Source organism: Onychomys torridus, chromosome 13, assembly GCF_903995425.1.
Source record: "Onychomys torridus chromosome 13, mOncTor1.1, whole genome shotgun sequence".
NCBI classification, from domain to species: Eukaryota; Metazoa; Chordata; class Mammalia; order Rodentia; family Cricetidae; genus Onychomys; species Onychomys torridus.
This window is the reverse complement of record NC_050455.1, coordinates 49728413-49747249: the sequence shown is the minus strand read 5'-3', so window position 1 is coordinate 49747249 and position 18837 is coordinate 49728413. Positions and strand designations below refer to the sequence as shown.

General features: G+C 51.2%; 1 protein-coding gene across 2 annotated transcripts in view; it reads left to right on the top strand.

Annotated features, from left to right (window-relative positions):
• The first annotated feature begins 2522 nt into the window (after window positions 1–2522).
• Ppargc1b (PPARG coactivator 1 beta) overlaps window positions 2523–18837 on the top strand; it is a 109820-nt gene continuing 93505 nt past the window's right edge. For both annotated transcript variants that reach the window (XM_036204678.1, XM_036204677.1), the window contains exon 1: window positions 2523–2879. In XM_036204678.1, coding sequence (XP_036060571.1) covers window positions 2802–2879 — 78 coding nt within the window. In that variant the 5' untranslated portion in view covers window positions 2523–2801. The remainder of the gene's footprint in view (window positions 2880–18837) is intronic.

Sequence of the window (18837 nt, the reverse complement as noted above, 5' to 3'; positions counted from 1 at the left end):
TCATAGGACTCCTACTTGGTCCAGCTGCCGCAGCAGCAGCCCTAGGAGCATTCACGTTGTCGTAGTGATAACGAGGATGATAATGACAGTGGTGGGTACTTCCTATCTGCCAGACCAGGGCCAGGCAATTTATTTTACCCACATTGTCTCACTTGACCCTTCCAAGGGCCTATGTGGAATAGCACCATTGCTGTCCCAATTTGTAGACGAGGGAACTGAGGCTCAGAGAGGTCAAACCTGTGACTCATTTATTTATTTATTTATTTATTTATTTATTTATCTATCTATCTATCTATTTATTTATTGTTTTGATTTTGTAAGACAGGGTTTCATATAGCCCAGGCTGGCCTCAAACTTGCCATGCAGTCAAAGATGACATGAATATCTGATCCTTCTGTATCTATCTCCCCAGTGCTGGGATTATAATATATTCCACAATACCCAGTTTTATCTGGTTCTATTGGACCCGGAACTTCATGAGTGATAGGCAAAACGTTCTATCAAGTGAATTTGTTCCCAGCCCTTGTTTCATTTATTTTGAGGCTGCATCTCCTGTAGTCCAGGTTGGCCTTGAACTCCTGAACACGCCCCCCCCCCCCACTCTCCCCCTCCACTTCCCACAGTTAGGATTATAGGCATGCATCACCATGCCTGACTCTCCTTTTACTTTTAGGGAACAGTAGCACAGATAGTTAGTTGGCACCAGGATCCAGACCTGAATGGAGTACGGGGTCTGTTTAAGTGTTGGAGGGAAGGTAAGTCATAATGGCCAGTGCCTGTAAGGGTATTTTCTCCCAGCCAGCTTAGCACTCCCCCTGAGGTCAGGCCCTGTGCCAAGCGCTTTACATATTTTATCTCTTTATCTTCATAACATCACTATGAGTAAGTGATTTTACTATCCCCATTTGTATAGATGAGAGACCAAGGCCTGAGATCAGATGACTTTGCTGGGGTTCAAAACCAGGCAGCGACACTGACTGAGTGGCCCAGCACTGGAACAAGAGACCGTATGGGCTGAACCAGGACCCAGGACTCCTCTGAGGCTAGCTGTACGTTCTTCTTGGCAGCACCGTTCCTTAAAAGCGTGCTGGCCGTGAGCCCAAAGAGTGAAATCACACCCTGCGGTTCTGGGAACCTCAGACTGGAGAAGGAAGCTGTTGCTGTGTGGCTCAAGTCTGAGCAGGTGTGCAGGGCTCCTTCCTCCTCCTGCTGGAAGGAGCCTGCTGGCCCTGCAGGGTGGGGCAGCCCTTGTCAGTACCTCGTGGAAGCAGGGCGGGAGGAAGCAGGGCGGGAGGCAGGTGTGCCCAATAAACAGCTCCGAGTCTTCCTGCCTTCCAGCCTTTATTCAGTCCCAGCACACACACACCCACACACCCACACCCCTCCCTCGCGCACACACCTAGATGCCTGCTTGCCAAGCATGGAAGCATTGAGAGTTCAAGGTTGAAGTCAGAAGGTTTGCTTCCTGGCTCTGGTTCAGAACTCTCCTGGTGTGCAGTCCTGGCCTACAGTTCCCTCTGTGGTGATGGCGGTGGGGCAGGGGAGGCAAAGCCCTCCAGCCTTTTCTTTCCTTTTTTTTTTTTTTTAAATTTTATTTTTTTTAGGTTTTTCCAGACGGTGTTTCTCTGTGTAAACACTGTGGCTGTCCTGGAACTCGAACTCACCAGGCTGGCCTCGAACTCACGGAGATCCACCTGCCTCTGCCTCTCAAGAGCTGGGATTAAAGGAATGCGCCACCACTGCCTGATAAGCCTTTTCAATTATCACTTTATTTATTAAATACCTTGGCTACCCAGAGTAATAACCAAAGCAAGATTTAAGCCTGGTTTCATGTGTCTTAGACTCTAGCAAGGGCAGATTGACTCAGATCAACTCTTCACCGGAGCCAAGGTACAAAGGCCGCTGAGATACCTCCAAGGGAAAGGGTCACATAGGCTTCGGGTTGGAAAGCAATGCCGTAAAGATGCCATTATTCGGTGAATGGCAGATCCGCATAGAGGCTCCTTTCCAGAAGGTTCATACTAAGAAGGGAGAAGGCCAATGGGCCTGGGAGACTGGCAGAAGCCTAGTCAGTTCAAGACTCTGTGGGCTGTGGTAAAAGACATGACTGAATTTTTTTTTTTTTTTTTTTAAACAAGGGAGGTTGTTGGGTGGCGCTGGGGGAGAAAGATGGTTAGGCTTAACAGGAAATGGGTTTTTAAAAAAATTCCTCAAAGAAAACATACGAATGCCACCCTCTCCGAGAAGCCTTCTCTGATTTCTCCGCCTTTGACCTGTCTGTGCCTGCCTCCCTCCCTCTCTGGCCTTGCACTCTGGATAGAGAACTAAGGCCCCCGAAGCTTTCTCTTTTGCTGTCGAAACACACTGCGGCTTCAAACGCGCTTCTGAACCTCCCTCCCGGAGCCTCAGTTTCCCCAGCTGTGCAGAAGCAGGTTGTCAGGCAAGGGCCCGCCCAGCGCTAACGCAACGTGATTCGCTCTAGCAGTAAGGAGGGGGTGCCCGCATTGCTGCGCAGGCACCGGGCGGCTGGCTCGGGCACCGCCACCTGGCTACTGGCGCGTTTTTCCCCGCGGGGGGCTGCGAGACCTGGTCGCCGCGACAGACTCTGAGCAGGGAAAGTGGGGGTGCGACCCCAGGCTCACGCGGCCCCGCCCCCGCAGCCGGCCGGCCTGCCGCAGCCGGGGGCCCGAGCTCCGCCCTCCACCCGCCCGCCCGGCTGCCTCCTCCCTCCTCCTCGCTCGCTCCCTCCCCCGGGCGGGCTCGGCGCTGACTCCGCCGCACGCTGCAGCCGCGGCTGGAAGATGGCGGGGAACGACTGCAGCGCGCTGCTGGATGAAGAGCTCTCGTCCTTCTTCCTCAACTATCTCTCCGACACGCAGGTACGGCCAGCTGGGAGCGCAGGCCGGGGACCCCGGTGCAGAGGCGCGGGGCTGCAGCCGCAGCTGCGGAGGCAGGAGCGCAGCGGTGGGCGCACCGGGGCGATCGGGGGGTTCAGGCTGCAGAGCCCCCCTTCCACGTGCCTTGCGCTGCGCTCCGTTACAGGCGTAGCGAGCTGCAGGTCGCCGGCGCGTGCTGTAGCATTGGGGGGGACACAGTCATCCGGGAGGGTCTGGCCAGGGCTACCTGGAGTCTACGGTTCCCCCACCGGCAAAGTTGAGGGGGTACGGCGATTCCTTGGGCAGGTAGAATCTAGCCAGGGTCGGAGGGACCCCTAAGACTGGCTCTGGGTGCTGTAGGCGCGTCCTCGGCGCCCAGCACTTGCTGCCGTACTTTCACGTGCACTTGTGGCGGGGGTTAGGGAGGCGGCCCGCAGCCCTGGAGTCCCCTCGTTCTCCAGCATCGGGTACCCCAAGTGCTGCCGCTGGTTTTCCCGCAGCCCCCCACCTGCTCCCACAGCGCAGAGTTTCCTGTCACTTGCCGGTTAGGGGAACTAGGGGGTCTGCGGGGCACGTGGACATGCGGGCGGAGATAGTGTCTGTCAGCTTTCGTTATCCGGAGGAGACCCTCTAGGGCAGAGCAAGGCTGGATCCGGGCGGAAGGACTATCTCGGGGGTGCCTGGGTCCCCCTGCGGCGCGCGGCCCCGGCGCGCGCTCCACGATGCAGGGGGAAGGGAAGGTGAGGCGGCGTCCCGGGCTTCTGGCTGAGCCTGGGAGCCTCACCGGCTACACCCGCGTGACAGGAGTGTGTTTTGGTGTTCAGGAGGGAGGACGAGAGATCTGCTGGCTTGGAGACCAAGATGGGGTTTGCTGCTGGGACAAACAGTTGCGGGGGGAAATGTGTGCACGCCGCGCGCGCGCCCCCACCTCCTCCGTTTGCCCCCGGCCCATGCCTGTTGCAAACCTAAAGTTTGGTTCCCGAGTTCGGGCTTTTGCTCCCGGCTCCTCGCTGCGTGTCCCCGAGAGGTTGGGGATGCGGCGGAGCCTAGGAGGAGACCCCGGATGCGGGGACACGCCTGGGTACGGAGCGGGGCTGTCGTACGGAAACCCGCGGGACTGGCGGGGACAGACTGAGTACCTGGAGTGGAAGCGTTTGTACCGGCCGGTTTTGCATAACACTGGGAGGGAGGGGAAGGCGGAGAGGGGGGGGGCCCGGGAGGTGGGAGGAGAGAGGGAAACTTTGCTTCTGGTTAGAATCTACCAGTCTTTGGGCGGTAGCAGCTGTCATGGGACCGGGTGGGCGGGGAGAGGCTTGCAAGCTGACTCCTTGCGGTGAGACGCGACTCCGAGGGGACGCAGCGGCCGAGATGTTCTGCTCCGGGAAGATTCCCGGTGGCGACTTCAGGCTGGCGACTAGGACGGGCGGCGAGGCGAGGTGTCGCCTAGAGGAAGCCCGCCACGCGCGGGAGACGGCGGGCGGTAGCCCTCTGCAAACGCCGCGGCGTCCCGGAGCTGCGGGGCCGCGTGGTGTGTGTGGCTGGCGCGCTCGGGTGGGTTTGCAGCAGAGGCCCAGGGGGTCGGTGGCGAGGGATGGCTCTACCTCAGGTCGGGAGGGGGTGTTAATGAGCGGGCTGTGCGCGGGTGTGTGTGTATGTGTGTCTGTGTCCCCTGTGCGTGTGCACACGCCGCGCGCGCCGGGCGCGTACCTTTACCTCTGACGAAACTGCGGTGGAGCTCCCGGCAGCGTCGCCGGGCTCGGTCACACGCCCGGTGTTTGTGTCTGCCGAAGTCGGGCCCTAGTCTCAGCACCCTAGGAGTGGATAGCCTGGGACCAGGACTGGAGGTGGTGGGGGTTTGGTGGCCCCCCCAAAAGACCTGCACCCCAGATCCCTATTGCCAGGAGTCGTCTCCTTATCTCTACACTTAAGAACCTAGTAGAAGAGACCAGAAATAGCCAGTGAGACTCCTTCACCCATACCAAGGTTGTCCACTCTGAACATGACTCTAGCCTTTAACTCTGTCTAGCTTTGGTGTTTGGCTCGCCAATAATTAATTGTTTTTGCCCATTTAGCCGCCAACCTAGCTTACTTAGTAGGGCTGCTTCACCAAGGAAGAAACTAGGGAAAAAAAAAATGAGTAATCAGGTGTCAGCAGAAGCAGTGCAGTGAAAGTTAATTTGGGATGTGTGTCCCCCCCCCCCTCCTTTAACTTAACCACGTGACAGGCCGAAGATCTCCCGGTGATCTTTGCCGGGCCAACTTGGGAAATGTAATTGATACCAGGAGCTTTGCAGCCGCCCCTAGAAGGCTCAGAACTGAGCGGGAATGGGCGGGGCAGCCCGCCGCCTCATTTTACAGTTGGGGAAGAGGCTGTGAGGGGTGAGCCGCTTGTCCACGACCACTCAGCCAGGGGGTGACAGAGCCACCCAGGGCTCCTGACTCCAGGTCCTGTGTGTTACCTCGAAATAGCACTGGACTTGGAGTCAGAAGGCCTGAGTGGAGTCGCCTTCCCCGCTCTCTGGCTGGGTGATCCTGGAGCAAGCCATTTTAACTCTCCAGCCGGGTTCCTCCATCTGTCCAATGGGGCCGGTGGTGCTGCCGGAGAAGCCAGAGGCCTGCTGGTGGGGTGAGCCTTGTTTGCATGTGAGATGTCTGGCTGGCTGTCCCTGCTGCTGCTTCCCCAAGGCCCTTTCTGGACCCTCCCCTCCCCTCAGCTCTCCTAGGGAGGGTTGGGGAAAGTGGATCGTCTTTGTCCCCAAAAGATTTCTTGTTGTCTTTGGTGGCTAGCCTAGGCTTAGATTAAAGAGAACTTGTGTTTCAGAGACTTAACTTTTATCCGTTGTTGCCAAAGTAGACGTTTATCAGAACCAGGATGGTGGAAGCCTCTTGGAAATGTTTGAAGAATGGGTCCCAAAGAACTCTGGGCTGGTTTTAACTTTGCTTACTTAGCCTGTACCCTTTGCCTGGTGTGCCCTTGCCCACTACCCCGCACGGCTTTCTCCCTTAGTGGGCCTTCCTGCCAGCTTGCCCTGCTCTCTCTCCTGTCTTCAATAGTTATAAAACCAAGCACTTCGTGTTTGGGCCTATCCAGTAGGCTCTAGGTTGTGCCTTTTATCTCTTTGTGCCCTCATGGCACCTGCCAGCATGCTGAGCAATGTCCCTTTGCCCAGTTCTTGATGAGGTTCATGGATTACAAATAGGGGTACAGTTGAGCCTTGCCAAACAGAAGCTCCTGAGCTGACAGGGGGAGACAGCTGGGCAGTGAATATGGGAGAGAGGAATGTCCAGGGTCACAGCTGCTAGCAAAAGCCTTGACTCCAAAGGCCACAGGAAAGCTCAGTAAATAAAGGGGTTATGTGAAATCACTTGAGTGCTTGGAGTAACAGTCATAGTGTTAGAGATGAAAGGACATTATAAATCATCTAGTCCAACCCTTATTTAACAGTGTTGGAAAACACCGCCAAGGTTCATGAAAAAAAGGAGACAGATCTAATATTTCAAAAGTGTTTAATTTTTTTTTTTTTTTTGTGTGTGTGTGTGTGTTTGCATGTGTGTGCTATGGCATGTGTGTGGAGGTCAGAGGACAACATTGCAGAAATTCTCCACCACCAAGTGGGACTTGGAGATTGAACCCAGGTCATCAGCCTTTATTTACCTGCTGAACCATCTCACCAGTCCAGAAACATGTAATATTATCCAAAGGTAGCTACTCTAAAGTCATATGTATATCTCAAGATGTTTTTCTTTCCTATTCATATAGCTCACTTATTTGGAAAAAAAAAAAAAACCCAAGAAAACAAATGGAGTTATTCTGTTACACTAATTTGTAAACTGGAAGAGCGCTGTTTTGTAACTTGCTTTCTTCTCCTCCTCTCAATATGCTGTGAACATCTTTCCTCATCAATAAATATTGTGCTTCATATCTTGATGGTTGTATAGTATTTCATGGTGGGTTGAGCCAACATGCATCAGTCAGTCCTTTGTGGTGTCTCAGCTGTTTGCATGTAGCCTGTTGTAAGCGTGCTGAAACGAGTGTCTTTGTGTGCGCGTGTTCTTTCCTTCATTTAAATTCCTAGAAGTAAAATTGCTCCATCAAAGGAACCATGCAGGCATTTGGTAAACACATATCTAAATTGTCTTCTAGAGAGATTGTATTCATTTACACACTCGTCAGCATCGTGTGGGAATGCCTGATTGGCCACACCCCAGTTATTCATACTATTTTCATTTTTACCAGTTCGGTCAATAATACATTGTTACTCTTGCTGTTTACTGTGCATTTCTTTGGTAACTTGTGATGTTCAGCTGCTCCCCCCTTGCATGGCTCTAGGGACTCGACCTCACTAGGGCAGTGAGGGAGTAAAGACAAGACGGACGGAAACACAGAAATCACTGGGATGGGGTGGACTGGGCTCTCTGATGGAGAAACCCTCAGATGCTCAGAATGTTTATTCTACACAGTTGAACAGGGAGGCGGGGTTATTGCCTACAGCTGAATCAAGGAGACAGGGTTATTCCATACAGACAAAGGATTTAGGTACTGCTGGACAAGGAGTTAAGTTTAGCTAACTTAGGTAGGAGCCGTCTCATAGGGGAATAGTCTTCAGACTGTAATCATCCAGGGGAAGAAAACTATGGTGGACATTTTCTGCACTCATTGTTAACATTGTGACACATGGACGCCAGGAAGGCTTTGCTATCCCTCTGAGCCTCATTTTGGTGGTGGGAGTGGGGTAGGACTCTTTGCCATGTTCCTATAGGTCTAAAGCCATGCCCATGCCAACAATGCCCACTCACTGCGAACTTCATTCCCTCAGAGCTTTCTCTGCTCCCCATGCTCAACCACTTCCCGTAGAGAATCACTTGCAGCTGGTTCCGTATGGCACCATGGTTGTGGACTTGTCCCATTTTACAGTTGGACCTTTGTTTCCTTGTCACCATTAAGCTGGAACTGAGCACACAGAAGGGGCCCTGGGCACACGGAGAACTGGAGAAATGTAGTCTTAGTGCCCCTTGAGAGGTCTGGGATGGTGCTGTGCCCTTGAAGCCAGGGCCAGCTGCTAGCCAAGTCAGAATTGCAGCTCTGTCCAGCAGGTGCTTTGGCCCACCTTTGGCCTGCATGAGACTGCGGGCAGCGTCACTCTTTCATATGAGTACATCTGGGGACATAGTCCCCAGAGGCCTGAGCTCCACTTTCTCTGGCCTCTCTGGCTGATGCTGCTGGTGAGCGTGGCTATGATGCCCAGGAAAGGCACCAGCCTAGCAGTTGGGCCCCTGGGGCTCATGTTTCCCCCTGGCCTGGGGGGGCCTCCGCTCCCCGACTGGTGCAGATGAGCCAGGAACTATGCTGTACTCTGAGTCACCCTTTTCCTTCCCTCTCATTTAGAAGCAGCGCTGGCTTGAGTCAAATGGGGCCTCGGGCTTGGAAGTGAGGTCATGACAAGAGCATTGCCGAGCTAACAGCTGCCTTCCCTTCCCAGGCAGCAGCGGCAGCGGTGGCGGCAGTGGCGGCATTTATAGCACATCCCCAGGTCACATGTTCTTTGCTGAGCCTCTGTTGGCACGGTTCCATTTCTTCCTCCCAAAGATCTGTACAATCTAGGTAGTGTTTTACAGTTTTAAAGATTCCGTGGTCCCTAAGAACTCACTGACTCGCTACTCCACTTACACCGCCTTGGAGCAAGGGAAGAGGTGAGGGACAGTAGTAGTGACGTTGCCCATACAACCCGACTCTTAATGCTGCCTGGAGATGGACCGAGCACTCTCTACTCATGGTTTGTTTCTCTGGCACCTCACACAAATGATGACACACGGAGAGAGAGAGGACAGAGTCTAAAGTTCTTCCGTTGGTGTTGGGCCTCAGTTTCTCAACCTGTGAAATGGGGATAACAAGCCCTGTCAGGAATGAAATATTGGACTGTAAAGTGAGCATTGACCTGCTGCCTAGACAAACTTGGACAGTTTTCTCACTGAAGCGCTTTTATGGGGCAGGATTAAATTTAGAGCTAGTTCTCTGCACGCAATCTTTTGTTTGGTTTGCAGTACTAAGGACTGCACTCAGGACCTCGTGAAGGCTAGACAAGCATTCTACCACCGAGCTCCACCCCAGCCCTCTTTTTATTTTCTCATTTTTCAAGACAAGGTCTCTCTGTGTAGCCCTGGCTGTGCTCTGTAGCCCAGGCTGGCCTTGAACTCACAGAGATCCGCCTGCCTCTGCCTCCTGAGTGCTGGAATCAAATTCGTGTGCCACCACTGCCTGGCTTACTTTTTTTTTTTTTTTTTTTTTTGTGGAGCTGAGGATCGAACTCAGGGCCTTGCGCTTGCTAGGCAAGCATGCTACTACCACTGAGCTAAATCCCCAATCCCATGGCTTACTTTTTATTTTGAAATGGGATCTCATCAAGTTATTCCAGCTGGCCTTGAGTTGTGATCCTCCTGCCTCAGCCTCCAGAGTAGCCAGGATTATAGGCCTGGCTTGCAATCATTCTGTTTTTGGTTTGTTTTTTTTTTTAATTTATTTTTTTATTTTTGGTTTTTCAAGACAGGGTTTCTCTGTGTAGCCCTGGCTGTCCTAGAACTCATTCTGTAGACCAGGCTGGCCTTGAATTCACAGAGATTTGCCTGCCTCTGGCTCCTGAGGGCTGGGATTAAAGGTGTGTGCCTCCACCAGCCATCTGTGAACATGTTAAAAAAGAAGAATCATTTGAACTCTGTGAAAGGGACAAGATTGTGCACACCCAGTTTCCCCCAGTCCCTTCCAAGGCTGTGGAGCAGCACATTCCCACCTCTAGGATGCAGAGTTCTTTGTGCTGGGTTGACTGTTGTGTTCTCTCTCCCCTCTTGCCAAGGTCCTTGTCCCATCCTCATCTAGATTTTCATAACTGCTGCCAGTCTTCGCCACACTAGACATGGCCTTCTCTTGTTTGTCCTTGGTCAAAAGATTGAGAGGAAGGTACGGACATTTTCCCATATAAGCCTGCCCCCCCATCCCCCATGCACAGCCTCCCTGATTATCAGTGCTCCTTGGCAGAAATCCACTATGACAGCTGAGGACACCCCCCCACACACACACACACACTCCTCAGGATTGCCCAGAGGCCACCCCTCCATCCCTGGTTCATAGCATGGCTCACTCCTAGAACTGAGCATTCTGGGACAAGTATGGAGTAACAGTGTGTTATAGCATTGCATGGACTGTCCCGTGGCCTAAGAGCTCTCTGCTCTGTCTTTCCATCTTTTCCCTCTTGCTGCTGTCAATCACTGGCATTTTTACTGTGTTCATAGGTTTGCCTTGTTCTGAGTATCATGGAGCTACGATCATGTAGTATGTAGCACGTGTGGATGGGCTTACTTCAGGTAGTAAGGAGACTTAAGATTTCTTCATGTCTTTTCATAGTTTGATGGCTCAGCTCCCTACTACTTTTAACCCTCAAAGTTTGATGTGCGAGGGCATCGGGGTGCTTGAAGTTGGAGTATAGACCCCAGGATTTATCCTGAGTCGCTTACTTTTCCCAAGTTTTAAATCGGGTTTTACAAGATCCATGACCTTGGGTAAATGTCTTAATGTCCCCTGACCTCAGTTGGTTCCTTTATAAAATTGAGGATAACAGTGTATTCTTCTGAGGCTCATCCCAGAATGAGCTATGAAGTCCCCCCCATCCCCCACCTAGGTTCATGCCACCTGGTGCTGTCTCCTCATGGCTGTTCTTACCTTCCTGTTTCCCACAGCTCTCCTAGCTGGGCTGTGCCTGGACTTTCCCATCTCTAGACCCAGTGGCTCCAGCCAGGCTTCACAGAGTGCTGGGCCTGCAGAGCTCTGGAATTACCGCCACTGGATTTGAATCCTGGTCTGCAGTTCGTCTGCTGGGAAACCTCCCCCAACCACTGGAGGTCCCAGCCACACAAAGCTTCCTTCCATTCCTTTTTATTACTTTTCTTTTTCATACAATATATTTTGATTGTGTTTTTCTCCCTCCCTATCTCCTCCCAGATTACCTCCCTACCTGCCCACTTTTGTTCTCTCTCTCTCAAAAAAGCGTCCACCCCCATAAAAAATCAAAACAAAAACCAACCAAGACAAAAAAAAAATGCCAAAACAAAACAAAAATGAAACAAAAACCCCACATATGCGCCGGGTGGTGGTGGTGGTGGCGGCGGCGGCGGCGGCGGCGGCGGCGGCGGCGGCGCACACCTGTAATCCCAGCACTTGGGAGGCAGAGGCGGGTGGATCTCTGTGAGTTCGAGGCCAGCCTGGTCTATAAAGCGAGTTCCAGGAAAGGTGCAAAGCTACAAAGAAACCCTGTCTTGAAAAACCAAAAAAAACAAACAAAAAAACCCCACATATGCAGAAAAGAAAATGGAATTCGTTTTGTGCTGGACAACTACTCCTGGCCATGGGTCCTCCTCTGGAGTGTGGACACTCTATTGGAGAGAATTGATTTGTCCCTTTGCTAGCAGGTATTGATTGTGAATAGCTTCTTGTTTAGGGGTGAGAGTGTCGTTCTCCCTGTCTGTACTGGGACCCCATCTAGCTTGTGTGTGCGACCACAACCTCTGTGAGCTCATATGTTCATCAATCCTGTGTGTCCGGAAGACACTGTTTCCTTGGCGTCATCCGTCACTTCTGGCCCTGTTTACACTCCATCTCCTCTTCCACGTAGACCCCTGAACTTTGAAGGGAGGAGTTTGATGAAAACATCCCGTTTAGGACTGAGAGCTCCAATGTCTCTCCTGCTCAGCACATTTGTCCAGGGATGGCTCTCTGTGTTAATTCACTATGTCATTATTGAATACAGAGAAGGTGATCTGGTGCCCAACTAGAAGCTTCAGCACTACTGACCAGTCAGTATTCATGGTGCTGGAATGTACACTACACACTACTGGAGGAGAAAGGTAATCATCAATATCACGCAGCTGCAGACCCTGCAGCCTACAACAGCAATCTGCCCAAAAGATATACTGGTGCAGTAGTGGCCCAGATGTCATGGGAGTAACCAACCACTTTCTGATTGGATTTAAGGCCCACTGCCTGACATAGAATCTGTACTGGACACTGCCAAAGTGTCCAAGAACCCGAGTCTAGGTAATTCATAGGCCTTGTGGAGGGGGAAATCTACTACTATTATTCCTTTTAACAAAACAAAATATAGACGTACGATGGCTCCTAATGACATATATTATGCCATACCTTTAGAGCAGTGTCCTCATCAGACAGCTTCCATTTTTGTAAAGAGTAGATACAAATCGCATGACAGCATGATGAGTTTCTAGCACTTGCTTGTCTGGGGGACCAGTGCTAAAACATCCCCTAGAGACGTCACAGGCACTGTTCTTTGGAAATTGCTCCTGGATCATCAGTGCCTAGGATAGAACTTTGTTGCTGACACCCTTTTCTTCCTGAGAGAAGGGGCAAAGGTTAGTGCCCCTGTGAGTGTATATGCTCTCCCGGAGCAGAGCACTACTGGTTTTCACTGTGTCTTAGAGTTCCCAAGAAAGGCTGCTGTTCTTGCTGTTATCTTAATGTCTTTATAGCCAGCCTGAGATTTAAGCCCCTGTTTGGGAAGCCATTGAAGCCTCTTCCACTCAGGCAGAATTTGCCTCCGAATTCCTCCTTGCTGCTTCACTGAGGGTTCTGGGAGGGTAGGAAAGAAATAACTCCCAGGTCACCAATGTGGTTGTCCATGATGATGGCTCATTGAGGCAGTACCTATAAAGTATTTAGTGGTCCCACCCCCCCAACCCCTCAGCCCACGCTTGCTCCGTTATCAGCAATATCAGGGTATCCTTTCATACCCTGCATACCACGTCTTTTATTCCAGTGTTTCCGTATCTGAACAGATGGTCATGACCATGGATGGGCTTCCTGTAGTGATGCTGGAGGTTGGTCGTGTATTCTCCATTTGGTGAATTCTGAAATGGAGGCATAGAAAGGTTGGGTCAGTCTTACAGCTAGCCCAGGTGCTGGCCCACAATTTGAACTTTGAGCCGCTTTCTTTCCTCCGGGCTCTGAGAGGGCCCTAAGAGAGCATCATATCTAGCCTGCATTTCACAGAAGAGGAGGGCCTGGGGTGCCTAGAGGTTCAGACTCTTCCTCTCCAGCTGGGTCTTGCCCAGCTCTAGGACTTGGTTGGGGGGAGGGGGTATCTTGGCTCAGAGGGAGCTCAGGGCAGGAAGTTTTCTCAGGAATACTACTGCCTGGACTGCTGGCCATAGGGTGTCTGTTCTTCCTGTCCTCACATTCCTAAATCCCCAGGATCACACATGTGCACTGTTTGCAGTTGACCCCCATAGGTCCTCTCACCAGCTACTCCCTTTAGTGAGGGAGATGGAGAGGGCATGAAGAGGTGTCGTTGTCAGCAGCCTGGTTCACAGAGCTCCCAGAGATGGGTCCGGTCTTAAGGTCTGGTCTACAGGCTATAGGTGGCAGCTGGGCTCCTGGAATCCAGCTCTGCTCTTTCCTAGGGCACAGAGTGGCCACCTGATCTAGAGAGACTTACAAATGGGAAGGTACAGTCCACTGGCTAGTTAGCTCCATAATCCCTCCATTGGTGCAGTATTTAAAACAGGGCAGCCAGGGGCTGGATAGATGGCTCAGTGGTTAAGAGCACTAACTGCTCTTCCAGGACCCAGGTTCAATTCCCAGTACCCACATGGCAGCTCACAACTCCAAGATCTGACACCCTCACATAGATATACACCAATGCAAATCAAATAAAATTATAAAAAACAAACAAAAACAACAGGCCAGTAAATTTTTGCCCTGATTGTTCTAGAAGTGATGGGGTTATAGTTCTGGGATTGGACTCTGTGGAGACTAGGCCCTATGGCCTGGGCAATGGATTTCTCTGTGTCTTAGTATTTTCATCTACAAAATGGGGATGGTTGTAGCATACTGTCATGCACTTAAGGTCTTGGTGCAAACAGCCTGAAGAGCAGTGTCTGTGAGGTGTGTAGAGATGTTTGATATATAGCCTCCTATGAAGAGACAGAACTTGGGGACTGCGCCCCAACACACACACACACACACACACACACACACACACACACACACACAGACACACACACACACTCTGTCCTTGGTGAGGTTATCCCATGGTGCCTTAGCAACTGTTACCATGCTGGCTTGCATATCTTTTAATCCCAGCACTCAGGAGGCAGAGGCAGGTGAATCTGAGTTCGAGGCCAGCTTGGTCTACAGAGTGAGTTCCAGGACAGCCAAGGCTACACAGAGAAACTCTGTCTCAAAAAACTAAAAGGAAAAACAAAGGGAGGGAGGGAGGGAGAGAGAGAGAGAGAGAGAGAGAGAGAGAGAGAGAGAGAGAGAGAGAGAGAGAGAGAAGAAAAGAGAAGAGAAGAGAAGGAGAAGGAGAAGAGAGAGGAAAAAACCCCCACTAAATCCAGTTAGATATCACTTGAAGAGAGATGAATGAAGGAACATTTGGTAATGGCTGAGAACTCTGGGCTTTGGAGTTTAACTGCATACATTTTAAGTCAGGGCTTTTCCACTTCTTAGCTTTGTGACCTCACGCCAGTGTTCCGATCTCTCTCAGCCTCATTGCTTCAGATGAGTGTCAGGGGATAATTGTTTGGCCTTCTTAGGAAAACATGACATAACTGCGTTGGACCCAGAAAGCTTGCCTCACTGACATAGTAAGTGCTTGATAAACAGTCGCCCCATCAATGATGGAGATGTGAATTATACAAATGTCATCTTGAGCTCTGGGGGGAGTCCGGAGTGCCTCGGGGATCACCTTGCTTAATTTTATTACCTCAGAGTGAGGGAACAGTCTCAGGACAGATGAGATGCCTCCGGGTCACACAGCAGGGACAGGATGGAACCCTGAACTGCTTGTCTTGCCATGGCTGGCTCTGATAACAGGGATTCCACTTTTTGGGACCCACTGCCTGGACACTTAGCTGGGTAAGCCCTCCTGCCTGGCTGAGATGGATGCTGCCAGACAGCCCTGCAGCCATGTTTTTTTTCCTTGTGCTTGCCTGGCAGAACATAGCCATTTAGAACCAGGCCCTGAGCAGTTGCAGCAGCCGGCCCACCAGTCTCTCCCTGATGTTGCCATGGCAAACAGCCTTGGCAACGTGGCTGCTGGAGCCTTTATTTCTGGTCTCAGGATCCTTGTGGGGGAATGTGGTACCCAGAACGGTGAGAAGGGCTCCTTGGCACTGAAGGTGACCCAGCCTTCATCCTGCTGGTGATCTCAGGTCATAGTATCTTCTGGTCAAAAACCTCTGCAGCTCTGTTATGTTTCTGTATGGCCTGTAGAAACAAGCCTCTGGATAGGACCTTCAAGGTCTCAAAGGCCCATCAACCTCCTCTCCACCTGTCAGTCAGCCTCTGCTTGTGTGACCTGCCATGATAAGCAGGAAAAGATGGTATTTGGAATGTGATCTCTGGCATTAGATACGTCTAGACTGGCGTCTTCAACCCTATCCTTCAACAGTAATGAGGAAGAGGGCAGGTAATGACTGCTGTCTGGCCCCTCCAAGAGACTGTTTGGCCATTGCTGGGTTTTACCCAATTAACCTCCAAGGAACCCCATTGGGTAGACTGAGGCAGACATAGAGTTGCCCTGGTGGTCTCTAATTCCCCCCTCAGGTTGCTTCTGAGAGAGTCTCAGGAGGGGTCTGATCCTCCTCACTGCCCTCTCTCCTCTTACACTCTCTAGCACCCGGCGCAGATGCTACCTGCTCTGGCCCCCACTCTCAGAAGTGTTCTTTCTGCTATGACCCCACAGTCTGTTAGACTTACATTCCTCGGGGTTTGCATAGTGTCCTGTCACCCTGAGGAGTTTTGGGGTTGTGTTTTGGTGCTAGAGATGGAACCCGGGGCCTCCTGCATGCTAAGTAGACACTAACATTGAGTTCCATCCCACCCCCACCTTCCACCTCAAACATCCCACATGAGAAGGCTGACTCACTAGGGAAGCTTTGACTGTCTGATCCATGTGAGAGGTCTAGCTGGGTGGGCCTTAAGAGTCAGCAAAGAGGTTCACTAGCATCGTTGTTATTATTATTAATATTAATAGCAGCCATGTAGACTGCTCGATATGCAGGAGTCCAAGCTGGGATCTTCAGGGGCATTATCTTTTCAATCCTCCAACAGTCAGTGAGATTGGCACTCTAATGTCTGAGAACGGAACTTAGGGAATTGTAACCACTTTCCCCAGATCACCTGGTCCCCGGCTCAGGTTGGCGGGGCTGGGAGAGGAAACTAGATGTGTCTGCTCCCAAACACTTGTTCCTGACAATTGCAGCGGGGCTAATGCAACTGGACACAGAAAGCATTAGAATGGGGTGGCTGGAGGCATCCGAGGAGGCAGTGGTGGGGCCGGGAAAATAGGCAAGAGGGGATTTGGCTTGAAGTGATTTGTATAGGAAGGAAGTTCTTCAGGGCCCACTGTGTACCGGGCTGTCTCCATCCACTCTTGACCTTGCCCAGAGCCTGGTTAAATGCAAAAAGGTGGCCACCACCAGCTACAGCCTTTACACTTGGAATTGTGCGGTGATAAATGGGTGAGACCTTCAGAGATATTGCAATAGCCCTTGCAAGGGGCTACTGCCCTTGTCACCCAAGATTTGCCTTGCACACAGAGGACTCAAAGACAAGCTCTGTGGAGCCCCTGGAACCATATCAGAACACACCTTCAGAGGGCAGGTCCTTGTGGAATGTTAAGGTCCGAGTAGGCATTCTTCCAGTTACAGGGCATGGCTGGGGTCCACCTGGGGACAAGCCCTGGGAACTCCCTGATCTTCATAACTCAGGGAAGTGTTCACACTCTCCAGACAACACTGTAAGTTTGAGGTCAGACTGGGCCTACAGGAGCCCCTGTCTCTCCCCGCAAATCCCCAGTGTATTATCCCCAAGGAAGGTGTATTTTGTCAGAGAAGCAAAGATGTGTAGTTCAATTTGATAAGGTCTTTGAAAATGGGAAGTCCAGCTGGGTAGTGTTGGCCATGCACGCCTTTAATCACGTTCAAGGCAGGCCTGGTCTACAGAGTGAGTTCCAGGACAGCTAGGGCTACACGGAGAAAACCCTGCCATAAAAAGACAGAGAGAGAAAATAGTCTATCCACACCAATCGAAAGTTTCAGGCTTCTTATTTGTAACTTCTCTTTTGTACACACCTGTAATTCTTCAGTGCTGCAGATGAGTAAGGACTGGATCAACTTATAGACCTTTTTTTGAGAATTCATGTAGTCTGAAAATGAGGTATTGTCTTGCAGCTTTCCAAGCCATCCCAAGGCTTCTGGGGATAGTACAAAGAACTGGGTGACAGGCAAACACTGACTGCCCTCAAGACGTGGTGTAAGTTTAGGGACTAAATGGGCCTGGGTTAGCCTTAGCTTTGTGCCTTTCAGTGGTGTAATCTAAAGCAGGTAGACAGCCACTCTGTGCTCCAGTTAGCAAGCTCCCACGTGAGGCTATAGATAGGACTTACCTTACAGGCTCGGGAGTCCATCATGGCTGTCAGCCAGTTACACACACACACACACACACACACACACACACACACACACACACACACGAACGAGCTATGCAGTGAAAACATCCTAATTACACATTGGCTACTGTGTGTGCCGGCCCCAAGCTTCTGTGTCTTTCATCCTTCCTGTGTGCTTATGTTTCTCTCTGTGTCTCTCCCCCTTTCTCTCTTCTGTGTCTTAAGAAGCTTCCACTGAGCCGGGTGGTGGTGGCGGTGGTGGCGGCGGCGGCGCACGCCTTTAATCCCAGCACCCGGAGGCAGAGCCAGGTGGATCTCTGTGAGTTCGAGGCCAGCCTGGGCTACAGAGAGAGATCCAGGAAAGGCGCAAAGCTACACAGAGAAACCCTGTCTCGAAAAACAAAAACAAAAAAACAAACAAGAAGAAGAAGCTTCCTCTGATGATATCCTTACTCTGGTCGTAAAAAGTCAGCTACTAATTGAAGAGTGTCTGGCCCTGACTTGGTGGGCTTTCTCTGGGCTCTGTCTTTCTTTTTCTGCTTGGAGCACAGGGTACCCAGCACTTCATTTACAAATGACTAAGGATTGATGGAGGACCCATTGCAGTATCTAGCTTAACTGGGTTGGTTTACCTGGTAGGATTTCTCCTTACTTTTCACACACATTCTGTTTTATGGATAGGGGAAATAGAGGCTGGGTGCCGGAAGACGGCTTGATGGAATGCTGCAGTTTAACAGGTTTCAACACTTGCCTTCTGGGGCTAGAGAGGTGGCTCAGTGGTTAAGAGCACTGCCTGCTCTTCCAGAGGTGCTAGGTTCAGTTCCCAGCACCCACACTATTCATAATTCCAGTTCCAGGAGATTGGAAACACTTAGGACCCCCACGGGCACCAGACACAAACAGTGTGTAGGTACATAGATATACATGTAGGTAAAATACACACATAAAATAAGTCTAAAAGAAAGTTGAACCCCAAATACCCCACATCTGCTTTCCTCCATCCTCAGGCACACACCCACATATGGGGCAACTCATAGAAGGTAGGGTTATTTTAAGAGGTGAGTGGGTTGGAAAGGAAGAAGCCAGAGGAAATGCATGCTGCCTGCAGACCCTCTGCCTGGGGCTTCCATGGTCAAAACCCTTAAAGATTAGAGGATGCTGGTCATGGTCCCAGCTGTACAGGAGTTGAGGGGAACAAGGGACCAGAGTCCACATCTGATGCCCAGTGCACAATCTTCCCAGCTCCCATATGCCGCTTTTGCCATTGGGCATGATGGGGCCCAAGTTAGGGCTGAGTTGTGGGGCCTTTGTGCCCACTGTTCCCTCTCCCTGAATGGTCTTCCCTCAAGTCTTCCTTGTCCCCAGGCCCCCAGATACCTTCTCAGACTCAACTCTTATCCCCATTATTTTACCTTAGGACCCAGCCTTTCCTTTCTTTTTCTTTCTTTCTTTCTTTCTTTCTTTCTTTCTTTCTTTCTTTCTTTCTTTCTTTCTTTCTTTCTCTC